The 17369-nt window shown below is 39.7% G+C and overlaps 2 protein-coding genes across 3 annotated transcripts; one reads left to right on the top strand and one right to left on the bottom strand.

Moving 5' to 3' along the window:
• Window positions 1-912: 912 nt before the first annotated feature.
• On the top strand, window positions 913-2105 carry LOC122663608 (trihelix transcription factor ASIL2-like). Its single transcript, XM_043859209.1, has one exon. It carries the CDS (start codon window positions 1026-1028, stop codon window positions 2037-2039), a length of 1014 nt encoding a protein of 337 aa, XP_043715144.1. The 5' UTR covers window positions 913-1025; the 3' UTR covers window positions 2040-2105.
• Window positions 2106-5860: 3755 nt separating this feature from the next.
• LOC122664334 (vesicle-associated protein 1-2-like) lies at window positions 5861-17130 on the bottom strand. Of its 2 annotated transcripts, none has more exons than XM_043860111.1 (8): window positions 16742-17130; window positions 16513-16583; window positions 16232-16313; window positions 16021-16136; window positions 15756-15896; window positions 15511-15585; window positions 10655-10732; window positions 5861-6244 (listed from the first exon to the last, which is right to left on the bottom strand). In XM_043860111.1, exons 1-8 carry the CDS (start codon window positions 16791-16793, stop codon window positions 6134-6136), a joined length of 726 nt encoding a protein of 241 aa, XP_043716046.1. In that variant the 5' UTR covers window positions 16794-17130; the 3' UTR covers window positions 5861-6133. The 2 variants fall into 2 exon arrangements, with proteins under 2 accessions (XP_043716046.1, XP_043716045.1); XM_043860110.1 differs by having other exon boundaries at window positions 15732-15896; window positions 16742-17127.
• Between the last annotated feature and the right edge of the window lie 239 nt (window positions 17131-17369).

Below are 17369 nucleotides of genomic sequence, written 5' to 3'. Positions count from 1 at the left end.
TCTACGGCCGGGCATCTTGCCTGGGTGGGGTTTTTGCCTTGCCTGTGCCAGGCCTCTCAGCTGCCCGGGTCTCTACCACTCCATCACGGCCTTTCTTTTCTTTTTCGGTCACCATGAAAAAAACAATCCTCTGTAATACACCGATATAGTGGTGCACTGTGGTGCGGTCTTATAAACTCAACATGTGGATGATGCAACATCCAACGATGCGAAATCAATTGTACTTTATTTTTTTATCTTTCTCGAATTTGACACTGTTCGATGTCACATCATTGTATCGAGCTCGCAAGGCCGGCAGTGTCCTGCAGAGGACTTTAATCCGTTCACATGTAAGGCTGAGGCCTGAGACACAGAGAGTCACAGCACTGAGGTCTGTTTGTCCATACCGAAATTAGAATGCAAGAAACGTTAAAATGAATTAGTCCCAAAGCATACGCATCCCCATAAGCCGTTGGATCTTCGGCGCAGCGCAGCAGAGTCGTACAACTTGTCACTCTGTGGCAGACAGAAATACGGTTTCTGTCTTGACTCCTCGAAGAAGAGTGAGTTCTGAGTTGAGAGAGTACAACAACAAATTGAGATTTGGTAAGAACTTCTATTACAGCCCTCAGATTAGAATAATCTCCGTTTCTTGATATCACACGCTACCGACGAAACAGCATAGAAACCGAAAAGCACAAGTCACGCACGCCGGTCAACAGGTACCTCCCTCCGGCCTCTACCCTAATTCTCGAATAAGCATTTCCCAACTTCAACCAAATCACATATTTCCATATCGAATCTTTCCCATCTCATACCAACACGTGTCCAATCACATCCCGATGCCCACTGGTCCCCTTTAAGCAAAATAAAGACAAATTTAAAAAATTATTAAATAAATAAATAAATAAAACCCCTCCTCAGTCCTCACCGGTCGGCAAAAGGGTAAACCCTTTGGACTTTACCGTAATAATCTCTCTCTCTCTCTCTCTCTTTCTTTCCCCCCATCTCTGGCTTTCTCGGAGAAATCTGATTCGCCGCTGCCGATGGAAGACGAAGAGGACAACGAATTCCACCCAAAATCACAGTCGTCGTCCGACAACCAAAACCATCGGCAATCATCGCCCCCGCCGCCGTCGCCGTCGCCGTCTCCGTCTTCTCAGCCAGTAACGGTAGCGGCGGTGGGGCCGTCATCCCATCACTCTCTAACCCTAGCCCTTCCCATACAACAGCCCCGGGTACCCGGCACCGGAGGCGGCCGCGAAGACTGTTGGAGCGAAGGCGCCACATCTACGTTAATCGATGCCTGGGGTGAACGCTACCTCGAACTCAGCCGAGGAAACTTGAAGCAGAAACACTGGAAAGAGGTTGCGGATGTTGTCACCAGCCGCGAGGACTACACAAAGGCAGCCAAGACTGATATCCAGTGCAAGAATCGGATCGACACTTTGAAGAAGAAGTACAAGATCGAGAAAGCCAAGATTTCTTCTGGGTTACAAACCAAGTGGGTTTTCTTCGGTCGCATTGAAGAACTCATCGGCCCAGTGTCTAGAAAGAACGAAGACAACGATGATGACCACAAGAGCAATAGGCATGGCCATCCATCTGCGTCTCTACCGAAGATACCCGTCAGAAGCGTCAGATCGTCAAGGCAGCATTTTCGGGTCAAGCAGCGTGATTCGAGTAACTCGGGCGGCGATGATGGCGATTCGTCGGATAGTTTTCCGCCGCGGACGACGACTAATGTGAACGGAAAGAGATGGCGTTTTGAGAAGAAGCCACCACCTGTTCAAAGCAGGAGAGTTGGAGGGGAGTCGGATTCTCCGATGAAAGAACTGAGTCGGGCAATTGTTAAGTTTGGGGAGGTGTACGAGAGGGTGGAGAGATCGAAACTGGAGCAGGTGATGGAAATGGAGAGGCAGAGGATGGAATTGACTAGGGATTTGGAGCTTCAGAGGATGCGCTTCTTCATGAAGACCCAGATCGAGCTCTCACAGCTCAATCATGGCAGAAGAGTCGTTGTCGGTAACGGCCGCCATAACAGTAACAACGGTGGCTGAATTGTGATTCAACACTCAGTAGACTCGGCCTCTAATTCTCTCTCTTAGACTCTCTAACCCATTTCAAATCAAGTAAGTGTGTCCTCTCCAACAAACGATGATTTGGAATATTGTTGTACTACTATTATGAATGTTGGAACTGAAATTCAGTGGTATTTAATTTGATTTCAATTTCTAAGGGGCATTGGAAGCTTGGGGAAAGGTAGATGGGCTGCGTTGTATTGGGTGGGAGATTGTCATAAAATTGTCAGCCATGTTCACAAAGGCAAGGCAAAATGAAAGCTGAATTCAGTTCCATTATTGGATAAGAAACTGAGAAACTCTCTCTCTCTCTCTCTCTCTCTCTCTCTTGTGGGTCTCTCTATTTTGGGTAGAGAAGCATATCATCATACTGTGAAGAAAAGCCATTAAAAAGGCACATTATCAGCAAGGTTTAAAAACCCAAATTTGGTCTTACTCAGAATTGGTCGAATGGATTCAACATATCTCAGTTGGACTCGGTACACTAATCTTGTGTTTGGGATGCATTCTTGGAATTCTAGACCTAGAATATATTCTAAGAATAAACACCAAATACAGCCTAAGGTTATATTAGGTATGCATTATCATATGCACATTTCCATTCTCAAAATGCATAATGTATTCTTAACTGAGAATGAGAACATTATTTGGGCATATGTTAGGGCAAAGTAGAATTCTGATTTTAGAAAAAAAAAATTTCCCCTCTTGGTAGAATTTGGATTTTAGTATTCATTTCAGCATTTCATTAAACAACTCATGGGCAAAATAGCTATGACAGATTACGTCCATTTTGTTGAAAGGAGCTCTGATATGATCTGTTTCCAAAGTAAAAGCCCAAGAAGAGCAAGTAGAGGTTGATAACAAACCTATTAAAAAAAGGTAAAATCAATTTCAACATCCAAACAATTAAAATCTTTAAAGTAGCAAATGAGAGAGAGGCCTTCCAAAATAGCTTACAACTCCACAAAGATATTAGTCATTCACTAATGCTCCTTTTGATTGCGAGAGAAGTGATATTTTCAAACCTAAAATATATAACTTTTATAATAGTTATCTAACATAATTGCATAGACTACATAAATTTCTTATCATATTTATTAATAATATTTTTTTATTATTTATTTATTTTTTTAACTTTTCAAATCCAAAAGATTTGGGTTAATAATCAAATATAGAATGATTTGGAGTTAATGACATAATCATATGGGGGTTAATAAAAAAAAAATTCTTTTTTAGGTTCGAAAATTCCACTTACCTTCCCTCTAATTTCCCTTGCAACTAAACGGAGAAAATAAAGTCACTGGATGACATGATAAGAAATTGAATGGATGCACGAACGGATCCAAGTAAGAAGTTCCGTCCATGGATCCGCTCCTTGTGTTTTGACCTATTGGCCTGAACGGAGTCAGGGACGGACTCACCCTACTGCTTCCGTCCATGAGTCCGCTCGTGCTGTCTTGGTTGAAACTTGATTTTAACCTTGGGGGCATAACATGGAACCCCTCTATACATCTTTTGATGATTGCTTTTGTATTTTTAGGCTACCCAACTCGATGGATAGCTGGTGCACCGGTGAGATTCATGTCAACCATGTCGGGTGACACTCGAGTTCGATGAGTGGGTTTTGGGTGATTTTGTTGGGTTTGAATATATATATTAAGCAATCATTATCATGCTATTGTACTAGTTGGCTAGCCTAAGTAAATGTAGCGGTTGAGGCCCCTCTAATGAAAATTTCATGGGTGAATTCTCTAATCACATGAGTCCAAGGTGGGGACAACGCCAAAGAATATCCATATAAATTTAAAGGGTTTCTTTACAAGGTCGGATGATTGGATATAGGTAGTGAATTAGTCAGCTACACCAATGAGGAAAGATTCAAAAAGTTTTAACTTTACCTGTATTCTATAGCGCGAGACCTAGAGTTTTCTCATGTCGGGATCCCTAGTATTTGAAAGACAATTCTCATGTGATATTTTCTCACAAAAGCTCCACACTCTTGCTTTTGTTAATCTCTATGTAACTACACATTGGTTTTCTATTTTACTATTGTTTCTTCCTTTTCTCTTTGTGAGTTTGAGTACAACTTTGTAAGACTCGAAGGGGTTTTCAGTAAAGAAGTGCACCACTACTGCTGGAAGCCATAAGGTTGTTATATCTTAAAGGCTAATTTGCATTCACCTGACTGCACCATTAGGGGCATCTATTGTCTTAAGGAAAGTACCCATCGGTACACCTCAGCCTACATTATCTTTGTTTGTTTCATTCTAATTTTATAGAGGCACTTTCCTTATAATTGATAAGTTTATTGGGTAAATTACTCTCAATAGTCTTTACATTACTTTCACAACACACACAATCTCTCTCTCTCCCCTCCCCTGCCTACATTATCCTGAAATCTGAATGATCCCAGGACCATTCTTCAACTCGTGCTTGCTTTTAAGGATTTCTTGAACCACACCTAAATGTTCGCTTTGTCCAGCCAGAGGAGCATCAATTGCTTCCATCTGGTCGCCATAGCTTACTAGCCTAGCCATTCTTCTCCTTTTTTTTTTGGGAATATGAAGATTTATTTCTCTTTCATGAATCATGATGATGGGGATATTGGATGTCCAATGCTTTAGCGAGATGAGACACACACAGGCCATCACACCCCCCCCCCCCCTCTGTCTCTCTTCCGCCCTCACTCACTGCTCGCCAAAGACAGATGCCATCATTGCTCACCGGTTGCCACGATCGTCAACCTGCTCGCCACAATACTCTGCCCCTTTTTTCCCTGTCCCTCCTCTTCCTGCTACAACACCCCCTCTCTCCCTATTTTGCTAACCTGTCCCCTCCTCTCCCGGGCCCAACCCCTGCCTCGCCTCCTTCCCTTCTTCCAGCTCTGGTTTCTAAATCGTGGAATGGTGACATGTGTTAGCATTTATAAGGGAATTGTTATCCCTCTCTTAAAACAAATGACTTGTAGAAAGATAGATATTGGTCGACATGTTGACATATGGTAGGATCGTTGGATACGTTCTCTTCCAAATTTTAAGATTCCTTATTCTCATATAGTGTCTCCTCTCTATAATAATTTGAATGAGCTCGTTTCGAATTAATATTAGAATGTCAAATGTCGTGCAATCTTTGTTCTCTGCATATGTGGCTACAACAATTCTTAAAATTTCTTTGAGTTCTTATAATATGATTAATTTTTGGCTCCGCCCTTTAACTAGAACAAGATCATTTTCTACTAAAAGACTCTTGTTAGATTGCTTTGTAATAATATAATTATTGGCAGCAACAGTAGGAAATTCTGCAACTTTATTTGGCATTTAAAGATCCACCCAAAATTTTGTGGAAAGTGCTTGTTAATTCTACAAGACAAATCGTAATCGTTTTTTATCAGTTGAACCTTATTGTTTGTTTTCGCAAAAATAAGGGTGACAATTGTTATGCCCTAATTCAAAATAGTAAACCCAATCCTTAATTAATTAATCTATGATCCTCCGATCGTACGCTATTCTATTCCTGGTTTGTTGTGGCTTCCATAAACAATGGCTTTAAAACCTATTTGAACAGATTGTAAGCAAGTGATTGTAATATTTTACTGGATGTTTTTGTACTAATCAAGTCCTTTGATACTGCTAATACTAAAAAATTCGAAGGATGCAGCTGCAGAGTAAAATGAAATGTAATAACTAAATCTAGGTTGATGTGGAGTTAGTGATATAATTATGTGGGGTAATGATTACAAAAATTCTTATTTTAAGTTTAAAATTTTTATTGCAACCAAACAGAGACTTTATAGGAAAGAAAATAAAAATAAACATAAACCTCGTTGAGTTAACAAAAGAATACATGTCAACAAAGCAGGAGTCGGACACAATCCATTCTCGCAGTTCCTGCTTTTAAGAATTACAAACCCATCAACTCTGCTTCAGCGTGTTTCTTCTAATGCCAAAAGCTGCTAATACAACTAAAAAAAAACATCACTGTCATTTTCACTTTCTTCTGGTTCTTTTTTACGATTCGGAGGACGGAAATAAAAAATTGGGGGAGAATATGGAGAAAGATCACCCAATAGTTGGTCATGTCTTCCTCAAAAGATAACCCAAAAGAATGCCCAGCAAGCCAATAATCACAACGTACAGGAATGGGATACCACCACTGCTCTTGCTACCTTGACGCCTCAAGAGTTCCTGCACAAGAGAACCATTGAGAATGATAAGCTCATCACAGACCCCTCAAGGCATAGAAGAGATGCATAAAATAAAAATCAGCAGTATTTGTTTGATTAAATGAAACAGTATTGCATTTTTTTTTTGCTACCTTTTTTTTTGGGGGTGGTGTGGGGAGTAAGTTACAATCTTCGTACCATCTTCCCAGTTTGGCACATTGCAGGACGAGCATATCATAACCAGAAACTAAAATTCTCTCTATTGGCAAAGAACTAAAATCATGGCAAATATTAGCTCCACATCACAAGAAAATTCTCCCAGATCCCAGCCATCTTTAAGTTTGATTCATCACACACAACCAACACCAACGAATTACTAAAACTCATCACGCATACATTTAAGCATTGTTTGCCACATATCAACCAGAGATCAGACTTATTTCAAAACGTGTGCATGCACAGTTGTGTGCAAACCCAATCTACTCAGCCAAGCATTAAAACCAACGCATTCTCAAGGAACACCACATTATCATTTTGGTCACATTCTCCCATAATCAACCAATGAAATAATGCTCTTTATCTTTATTTTCAACCTCCAAACACAAAGTTAACTAGGGGACAGGACTCTCCATCCAACCAACAACAATAAGCCAATACGGTGAAATTTTTTTTCTTCGAAGTCCAAAACAGTGAACATCTGCTCATAACTGTTATCAACAGGTCAATACCAGAAATACCCTTCGGCCAATTGTGAATTCCATTCTTTCATTCTCCAATTGGTAATTCTCACTCAAAACAAATTAAATAATGAAGTGGAAATATTCGTCAACCTCCAAAATAATAGGAGCTTGAAAATGTTATCAACAGCCCAATGTACCAAATATACCATACAGCCAATTGTGAATTTCTTTCATTTGATATCCAATTGCCATCTCCATACTCATGTACAGGTTCAATTACCAAATATGCCTATTTCTCAGTTAGAATAATCCGATTTCAAGAAAGAGAATCTCCTGGCACCACACACAGAGTCCTCACTTGAAGAATCCATAAAGAAAAAGAATGCAATTTCCCCCTCGGTTCCGTCTCAATATGCCACTTGCAACCCATTCTTTATACATGAAAAAACTTAAACTGACTGCTTACAAACCTACTTGTCACATGGGCTTAAGTGTGAATTCAAAAGTCAAGCACCTGGGTAGCATTCAATTCTAAGAAACATGATATCCTTTGGCACCTTCTCGACTAGCAAATGCATACACACAACCAAAATGGGCTTGTTTTATTAGGAATACGCATAGGGTTGGGTTCTATACATGTTGGGCCTTTGGTCCATTGGGTTTTTAATGTAATAGGCCATGGACGTAAAATATGGGTAGTAAGACTCCATACGGGATTTCCATTATTAATTACTTAGTTTCTTTTAAGTGTCTTGTGGTCGGTTCCATGTGGTTCAATTTAAGTTGCAATGCTTATTTGTTTTATTAGCTAATAAGTTAGTGGAATCCACATAAGCAAGGATGATTGTGTTATGTACTAGCTAGAGTCGGTTGCTCATTGTTAGCCAATGAATTTGAAAAACAAAGTTGCTGTTGTCTTCTGCATTAAAGAACCCCTTGTGTGTGATCAAGGTTTAGATTGGTGTTTGATTCAATTGAACCACATTGCTGTGTTGCGGTGTGAAGTCCGGGTGTTTAATTTCTGTTTGTTCTTGCTCTTCCATCATCCTTCCATTTCATCAATTCAAGTTACTGTTTTACAATCGATTCTATTGCTTAGAATGTCCTCTTGCATGTCTGCAATCTTACATTATATTCACCATTAAATTGCTAAATTGGCCGTAAGGTATTGTCTAATCTGTCATCATATTCCTGCAATTGATTTTTTTTTTTCTCTATCTGAATCTGTAAATCAGTTTCAGGTTCTGATCTTGGATTGGTTAAGTCCTATTTTAACTAGGATTCATACGCTACGTTTTTTTTTTGCATGAATTCTGATAAGGCCACTCCAACCATTAGAACTTATTCAAATTTTAAGCAATTGTTCTTCAACTTGAAAGAACTCCTCAATCCAAGTTTGATTCCATTCTGAACTGTTGATCTAGAGTTATTCCAGATTTCCCATTCTGCCCCTATCCCCTTAGTTGCTCTTATGTGCAATTGTTGAGGTTTTGGTGTCTTGACTTCTGATGACGGACTTCTGTGTGGAGCCTCCGTGGCCCCCGAGGAAAATTTTTTAAGGACTATATGGGTATTTCGGTAAATTTCCTATATAGGGTTTTCGCTATAAATCTGTAGCGAGAGTTCTTTCTCCGTAATTGAAAATCTGAGATAGGTGTGAGGAACGAGCGACTGTAACCCTATTCTCCATTGATAGTGAAACAGATCTCATCTCACCGTGGACGTAGGCAACCTTGCCAAACCACGTAAATCTTTGTGCACATTGTGTGATTGTGTTTGCGATTTCCATTCTTCTCTGCATCGTGTTAGGTTTAACAGCAATGTCATACTGAATCAATTCACTGGGTATACTGTTCTGTTTTATCTGAGATTTCACCCTAGGTTTCAGTATTGATTGATTACTACATTCATATGGTTTGTTTGCTTCTTTGGTTGGTGATATTACCAAAATATCCCTATCCTAGATCTGCTAGGATTACCCCTGATCCCACCATTAGACTAATTTCTAATTTTCAGCAAGTACTCCCCTTCTTACTAATTGAAAATTTGAATTCCAGTCCTTTCTATCCATCTGATCTTGTGTTTTTTATAATCTCAAGCTGAACTTTTCTTTGATTAAAGAACTTGTTTATTGGTACTGTTTTGAGACTTCAAATTCAGCTCTACACTGCAACTACAGCATAATCTCATTTATTGGAACCATAATAATTGACCATATGCAAACATGGGAATAGATATTCAACTAATATGACAAGTCCCCCATGGTTTAAACAAAATTGTGTTCATGTCAAGAAAAGAAACGCTGCATTTTGTGTATGTGGACATGGATTATTGCCTATCTGTTTTAGAAATATTATATAACATAGTTTAGAACACGTCAATAGGGAAAATGTGGCAAATACATAGAATATCTTGTTCCATTATCATGTACTATAATACTTGCCATAAGGACCTATCAGAGGAAAAAAGATGAGCATATCAAAAGAGCATCTAAAAGAAATTAGAAAACAGAAAAAAAAAACACAGAATTGGGACAATGTAAAAATTATAGCACAGACCCGAAAATTATCAAGTATCATCAGAGAGGCATAGCTGTGTCCACACACGTCCAACACAACAGTAGTAAACACATAAATCTAAGTCCACGTTTGGGACAACTTATTGGACTTCAGCTTCCAGGCTACTAAAAGCCAGCTTCTAGGATGCAAGGAGGCAGGTCCAAAATGTAGGTTTGGAATCTTTACCCATTCCGGCTCGGAAGACCAGAAAGGTTGGGGGAGCTTCTGAAGGCGATAAAGATTTAAAACTGACAACTCTGGTTGGATCCACCTCCTTGCTTCCGAGAAGGAGGCTTCTAAAATCCCATAAGCAGAAGTCCAGCTCCCCTGAACATGAACTGCAGGGGGTAATCTCCTATGAATCATATGTAGAATGGAAGAGAACAGCTCCACCCCTTCCTCCCCCCCCCCCCAAAAAAAAAGTCCCAACCCTGACCCCCAACACCATGTTTCATTGCACAGGATGCTGTCTTACTTTGACTGAGGACTTCCTGAAGTTATTTCAGTTCATATCATGGATGTCTGCCATTGGGAAGTGCTTTTTGTGGGATGGCTCAGTGGACAAAAAAGAAACCCTGCTGCTACCACCAGCTACAACCAAAAGGAGGGAAAGGTATGAGGAAGATTTCCTCCAAGTCTAAAAGCATTGGCACTTTGCTAAATCAACAGAGCCCCAGGTGCTCTCTCCCCCCAAAAAAAAATCTTTTAGTAACCTGTCCAAGCAGGACCTTCCCAAAACCCTAAGGCAGGTGTCAATTACTTGACTGCATTAGGATCCCTATACAATGTCACAACCATGTAGTTCAAAAAATAAATGACAAGTCATATCTGCTACATCCTATTAAACCTCAACATGCAGTATGTTCCACAAGAGAATGATCTATCACATATACACAAACACAAACCCCCTGAGAGAGAGAGAGATGCCAAAAGTTTAATATAACATTTTACAAGCAATATATGAGAAGACACAAAGAGATACGCTAACCAAAGAGGCAAAAGGCATAGGATTAGCAAGAAAACATAAAAAACATGCTTATAAAGTTATAAAAAAATATACAAATTATACAAGCTTCCAAGCGTATAAAAATCTTCATCGAACCATTTCAAGTAGCAGTAATGATGACCTATAAATAATAAAATAACTGAAAATCAGAAACCTATAAGATGAAGTCAGCATGTAAATTTCCTCACCATTTCCTGTCGAAGTTTGTTATTATGTTGAATTGCTGAATTTTTCTCCTCAGTCAATTTTGAAACCAGAGCCTTTGCCTGTAAACACATTATGTATAGGTAACAAGACTTGGAATGCATTAGGTAGCTCTAACAAGCATTTCAGTGTACAAAGAGAGGCGGGGGGAGGGGGGGGAGGGGAAGAATCTTTGGACATAATGAGTAAATATGGAAAGGAAAAATGTGGAAAAGTGGTGTCACTGTTAACAGTGCACTCATTGAAAGTATAATTCTTAGTTCCTACTCTAATAAAAGTTACACCTTAGCCTTCGATCCATGAGTGGGGGAAGGAAATAGAAAAGGAAAGCATGCACCAGTATCTTAAGAAGTGCACTTTTCACAATGATGCACAATCTAACAACAACAGATGCCTTCCACATGCCAGAAGTAATTGTTAAAGAATATATGCTGATGTACTGTGGGATAGCTTGGGATAGCTTTTTCCTTTCTTATCTTTCTTAGTATTTACCACGATAGGGGGAGTGTCCCTATCGTGGTCTATTGTTGGTAATGGTTTTGTTTGTTGGTTTCTAGTTAAGTCTATTTCTATTGTTTCCTAGCTAGACTAGGATTACTTTCCTTATGTAATTATGCTACTGATGTTTATTATAAGCAAGGACTGTGCGACACTGCAAGATCTATTGGCTCTGTTTTTCTCCCACAGCAGAGTTCTCTCTTTCGTCCACCGACCTCTCTACCTTCTTCCTCTTCTATCATTCATTATTACTGGTTTATTAAAGCTTAATACTGTTACATGGTACCAGAGCAATAACAAACCAGTAATTGATCTTCCATTCAAGCTATTTTGAAGGTCCATTCAGGACATAAATCGATACTGGTTGCAGCACACCTTATGCTGCCTATCTACTGCCACAGGTCCTAGTTATTGATATGATACGTAGCCGAAAACTGGGATCCTCCACTTCTCCTACTTGATGCACATGAAGATTTACCTAGTTTCAAATCAGTTTGATCTCTATAATGACTGCAGCTTCTATTTCTGGCAATTTCTGAGATCGAGTAATCTTTGATCAGTCATCTGATGTTACTGGGTTTTTGAGGGTTGATTGGTAATCACTAAGGTATACACGATTCAAGTTTGAGGCCTTGTCATTGCCCTGATCTTCTACAATTGGTTTTCTCCCAAACACCTGCGGATGCTCTGTTTTTAGGTCTTTTTTTCAGACCTGCTGCTACTGCAAAAATTTTTTTTTATCTCACCAGCTGATTTGGGTGCTCTATTGGGAATTTATTACTCTACCCAATACTGAGAAGATGTTCAATTTCAAACAAAGAAATAAGTCATTGAATGAGTACTTTAGTATGTACAAAGGTATCATTGAAGAACTCCAGATCCATCAGCCTCTCACTACTAATCTGGACCATTTGAAGCTTCAGCGAACAGAGTTCGATGTTACAAAGTTTTTGGCCCGGCCTCCACCCTGACTACCAGTCAGTTAAAAACATGGAAGAACTCAGTTGAAATGGCAGATTTCGAAATTTCGACTGAGTTGTCTCGGTTTCGCAGCCTACCGAAACGATATAAGGGTTTCGATGGGTTTCGCATGGTTTCAACACTAATAGGTTAGGTTTTTCTTACTTTGCTACTTTCGCGGATGATCATTCCCAATTGACATAAGTTTATTTGTTGAAAGATTGATCCAAATTTCCTAAGGTCTTTTAAAAATTTTATCATGAAATAAAAACTCAGTTTGATGTTTCTATTAAAATTTTTCAAACTGATAATGCTCTCAAATATGTTCAATGGGAAGTTTCTCATTTTTCTCAGCCAATGGTATGATTCATCAGAATAGCTATTCGTATACTCCACAGCAAAATGGGGTAGCCGAGCGTAAAAATAGACATCTTTTTGGAAATTGCTCGCTCCCTGTGATGTTGTTATTACTGCCTGTTACTTAATCAAAAGGATGCCCTCCTTGGTTCTGAATAAGAAATCTCCATTAACCATTTTATACCTGAATGCACCTCTGTTGAATGTTTCAAGGTTCAATTGATAGCAAAGGGATATACTCAAACGTTTGGAGTGGATTACTTTGAAACTTTTTCTCCTGTTGCCTAGTTAAATTCTGTTCGTGTTATCATTTCTTTGGTTGTGAATTTGGATTGGCCCCTGTACCAATGGGACACAAAAAAAACTTTCTAATATGGGGACTTACAGGAGGAAGTTCATATGGAGCAACCTCCTGGGTAACAGGATTCAGTCAAAGTTTGCAAACTAAACAAGGCCATCTATGGTTAAAACAACCTACTAGAGCATGGTTTGATAAATTTAGCTCCATACATCGAAGCTCAAAGGTTGTGGTTCTTGTGGTATATGTTGATGATATTATTATTTCTGGAGATGATATCTTTGGTATTGCATAAGTAAAGACATACCTACATCAGCATTTTCAAATAAAGGATTTGGGGTCTCTCAAGTATTTTCTTGGCATTGAAGTTCTACGAAGCAGGAAAGGAATTAATCTCTCTCAAAGGAAATGTGTAATAGATCTGGTAACTGAAACTTGTATGTTTGCCTCTAAACCTGCTAACACTCCTATGGACCCTCATCAAAAGCTTAAGACAACTGGTAATGAAGACTTTAAAGATAGACACAGGTATAAGAAATTTGTTGGTAAGCTTATTTATTTGATTGTAACTCGACCGGACATTCCCTTTGGGGTTGGTGTTATCAGTCAATTTATGCAATCTACCAAAAAAGCTCACTAGGAGGCAGCATGTTGCATCTTGCACTATCTGAAGGGTGCTCCAAGTAAAGGGCTCATCTATCGTCCTCATCAGAGTACTGAGTTGGTAGGTTTCTCTGATGGTGATAGAAGATCTACCACAGGATATTGTACCTTTGTTGGTGGTAATCTAGTTACCTGGCATCGCAAGAAGCAGACAACTATGGCAACGCTCAGTGTTGAGGTTTGAGGTTGAGTATCGAGCTATGGCTCATACTCCAATGGAATTGATGCGGTTGAGATCATTACTCCAGGAGTTGGATTTTCCGGACTCTTCACCAATGAAAATGTTCTGTGATAATCAAGTTGCTATCTACATTATCAGTAATCCAGTATTTATGAGAGAACCAAACCCATTGAGGTTGATTGTTCCTTCGTGAGGAATGTTATTTTGAACAAGCTGATTGTTACTCCCTTTGTTTCCTCTTCTGATCAACTTGGTGATGTCTTTACCAAACCCTTGTTTGATCCCGTCTTTCAAAAAATCTGTTCCAAGCAAGGCATGGGTGATCTATATGCTCCAACTTGAAGGGGAGTGTTAAAGAATATATGTTGCCGAACTATGGGATAGTACGCAGCTGTACTGTGGGATTGCTTTTTCTTTCTTATCTTTCTTAGTGTTTACTAGGGGTGCAAGTTTGGCCATGAGGGCCTGAACCCGCTCTGGCTTGCCCTGAGCCCGAATAGGGCCTCGGTTGAGATATTTGGCCCTGAGGGCAGGTCAGGGCTGGAAATTTCTGGCCCTGAGTCAGGGTCAGGTCGGGTTAGGGTTGAGGCCTCGGGCTAAGCCCGACCCAACCCGACCCGACCCGACTCTGTTTTAAGTTACACTCTAAAATATATATTCATACAATATATATATTATAAACTTTAAACGTCACCACATTTTGTTACATAATATATTATATATGAAGACAATAAGTGATATAATACATTTTATTACAGTGTTATCTTATGTGAAATTGATAATTTTCTCCCTGGCCCATTCCAGCCCATGCATTTCCTTCCCCTCCCCATGATCAGGGCCAATCCGGGTCAGCCCGACCCGCCCTTAGATCAGGGCCAATCTGGGTCAGCCCGACCCAACCCTAAGGGCGGGTCAGGGTTGGACTATTTTGACCCTGAGTTAGGGTCGGGTTGGGCCTGAGCCCAACTAAGGGAACTTAAGGTTGGATTAGGGTTCTATAAAGCCCGGCCCAACCCGACCCTGTTGCAGCCCTAGTGTTTACCATGATAGAGGGAGTGTCCCTATCATGGTCTATTGTTGGTAGTGGTTTTTTTTGTTGGTTCCTAGTTAGACTAGTAGTCTATTTCTATTGTTTCCTAGCTAGACTAGGATTTGCTTTCCTTATGTAATGTTTATTATAAATAAAGGGCTGTGGGAGACTGCAACATCTGCCGGCTCTGTTTTTCTCCCACAGCAGAGTTCTCTCTTCCTTCCATCGATCTCTCTTCCTTCTTCCTCTTCTCTCACTCATTATTACTGGTTTAAAGCTTAATACTGTTACATGTAATTAAAGTCCATTTAGCCAACCCAGTGTGCAAAAGTTATCAAAGGCGATAATTGCTAGCCAACAAATTGGAAAAATCTAGACAGGTGGAATTACCATCCACCACAAAGATGTCCGGACTTCCATGTATAGACTGGTGAAAAGCACCTGGACCATGAGGGATGATAGTAAAATGGTACATTGTCCCATAACCAATTGGTGTAAACACAAAAATGGCAAAGAGACAAGATAGACAATAAACCTAAACCCTCGGTGATGGGCAGAAACACGACCCTACACTTTTAGTTTTCAATTCATTTTTTCAAAATAATTCATCAATAAAAAACAGATGCAAAAAACTTTTATTATGGTAAGCTTTCAAAGACCACACAAGTTAATTGTAATATCTAAACCAAAAAGTCAAAACAAGCACACAAAAATCTTTTAAAGGTAATGTCCATGGGCATCAAGTCTTTCCTATCTTAAAATATGATCCGTACCTAATAAACTTGCAGACTTCTATATGTTCAATAACTTGGGGGGGGGGGGGGGAATTGAAATGTACACAGTAAAAACTCACGTCTGAAGCTCTGTCTTGAGACTCGGCATATCCTCTTGAAACCTGACCTTGAGGCTCAACATGTGCCCTAGAAACCTGGGACCATAATTTTTAAGGCAGATCACCAATCTCTTTCAGTTAATTCGTTTGAGGTCAAGTTAGTTGTCCCACCAAACGTTGAGGTTAGGCTATCTTCACCTAATTTATTCCCGACTAAATATGAGCACAGGGTAAAGACTTACAGCATTGAATTCAGGAGCATTCACATTTCCATTGTCTGATACAGAAGCTCTAGGTGAAGAACCTTCCTCAGATCCTTCTGGAACAGGCGATGGTGGTTGAGGAGGAGAAACATAAACAACTCTCAATTTGATCTCCTCGACTTGGTTACCTGACTCTTTGTTAAACTAAAAGAAAAACCAACCGTAAAAATTTAATAATAAAAAAAAGACACCCACATTAAGTTGTAAAGCATAAACCATCATTCCCACCAACCGAATAAAAAAAAGATTGTGCGCATTTTGTTCTCACCATTTCCGGTGTAATGTCCTTTGCAGTAGCTCCAGGACTAGCAACTGCGCTCTGAAGGAGAAACTTGTCCTTACATTGCATGTCAGGGGGAGCCTCCCGCTGTGCTTGCATCGTAACTGATCATCAAAACAACAACTTTTTTCTAAGAAAATGGACTTCATCTTCAGCCTCAAAATTACAGGAGAGATAGAGAGAGCAATCAGGTAAATACCTATCACATCGCAAGTGGATCGAGGCAAGACAATTCCGGTGTTTGGCCGAACACAATACTTCTTTGGATTCGTCGTCTTCACCTGCGAGTGGCAATTCCAAATTTGAGAATCCAAACCATACAATACAAGAGAGGACATAATTTCCAATCTCCATACTATCAAAATTACAAATTTTCTACAAAAACTTCCTCGCAAGTAATCCAAAAAAGATACGGGAGAAAAAACAAAAACAATAACAACAATAGAAGAGATGACAAAAATGGGGAAAAAACAGGGTTACCTTGAAAACAACATAATTGTCCGTCTTGTTTGATAACTGTAGTGAACATGAGATCTGCTTCTTCAGTTCAACTTTTCAATAAGAAAACAAACAGAGGTAATTAGAAACTCCAAACCCTAGAGATGAAAAACAGATCTAAAAAGGCAAACCTTGCAACAAAACCCGGAGGAGAAGGGGGGAGGAGGGAAAGAGAAAAAATATAATGAAACAAAAGAGAAGCGAAGCTTACAGGGGAACTTAAGCTCTTGAGGTTCAATGCTAAGAAGCTCTCCTGTAGCCATATCGAGCGAGCGTTGTGTAGAACTGGAAATATATATAAATCAACACCGATTTTCCAACGTTAACCCAGAGGAGAAGAGATCTCGAACAAGCGAAACTGGTTTCTCGGCGCTGAAAAGCAGTTTTTTTTTCTGCGAAACCAAAGATTCGAGAAAGTGGGTAGGGATCTAGAATTTAGAGACTTTCCCTTCTTTTACTTTTGTTCATTTCTTCGCTTGTCCTACCAAAATTATTTCTGCCCTGGTTTTTTTTATCGAGGAGTACCAGAGAAGTAATTAAAGCAGAAGAAGAAAGAACATAGCTGCTGCAAAGCAACGTTGTGGGACAGTCACCTTCCTCTTCATTCCTCACTCGCTCTCTCTAACCCTTTTTTTAAACTCGTTTTGCCCTTAATTAATTAAGAGGATTTGATTTGGTGGAACCGACGATTCCCAAAGGAAAAATATTAGCCTTTCGATGGGAATTTATCCACAATAAGTCTACAGATCAGATGGTTGTAGAAGATTTGACTGTGTTGACTTTTGGGCTCGATGTAGTTTGGGGTCTGGTTAGGCATAAGGCAGGCCACCATCTAGTCG

Source organism: Telopea speciosissima, chromosome 6 (genome assembly GCF_018873765.1).
Source record: "Telopea speciosissima isolate NSW1024214 ecotype Mountain lineage chromosome 6, Tspe_v1, whole genome shotgun sequence".
NCBI classification, from domain to species: domain Eukaryota; kingdom Viridiplantae; phylum Streptophyta; class Magnoliopsida; order Proteales; family Proteaceae; genus Telopea; species Telopea speciosissima.
The sequence above is the reverse complement of the archived record's forward strand: the minus strand, read 5'-3'. Positions and strand labels throughout refer to the sequence as shown.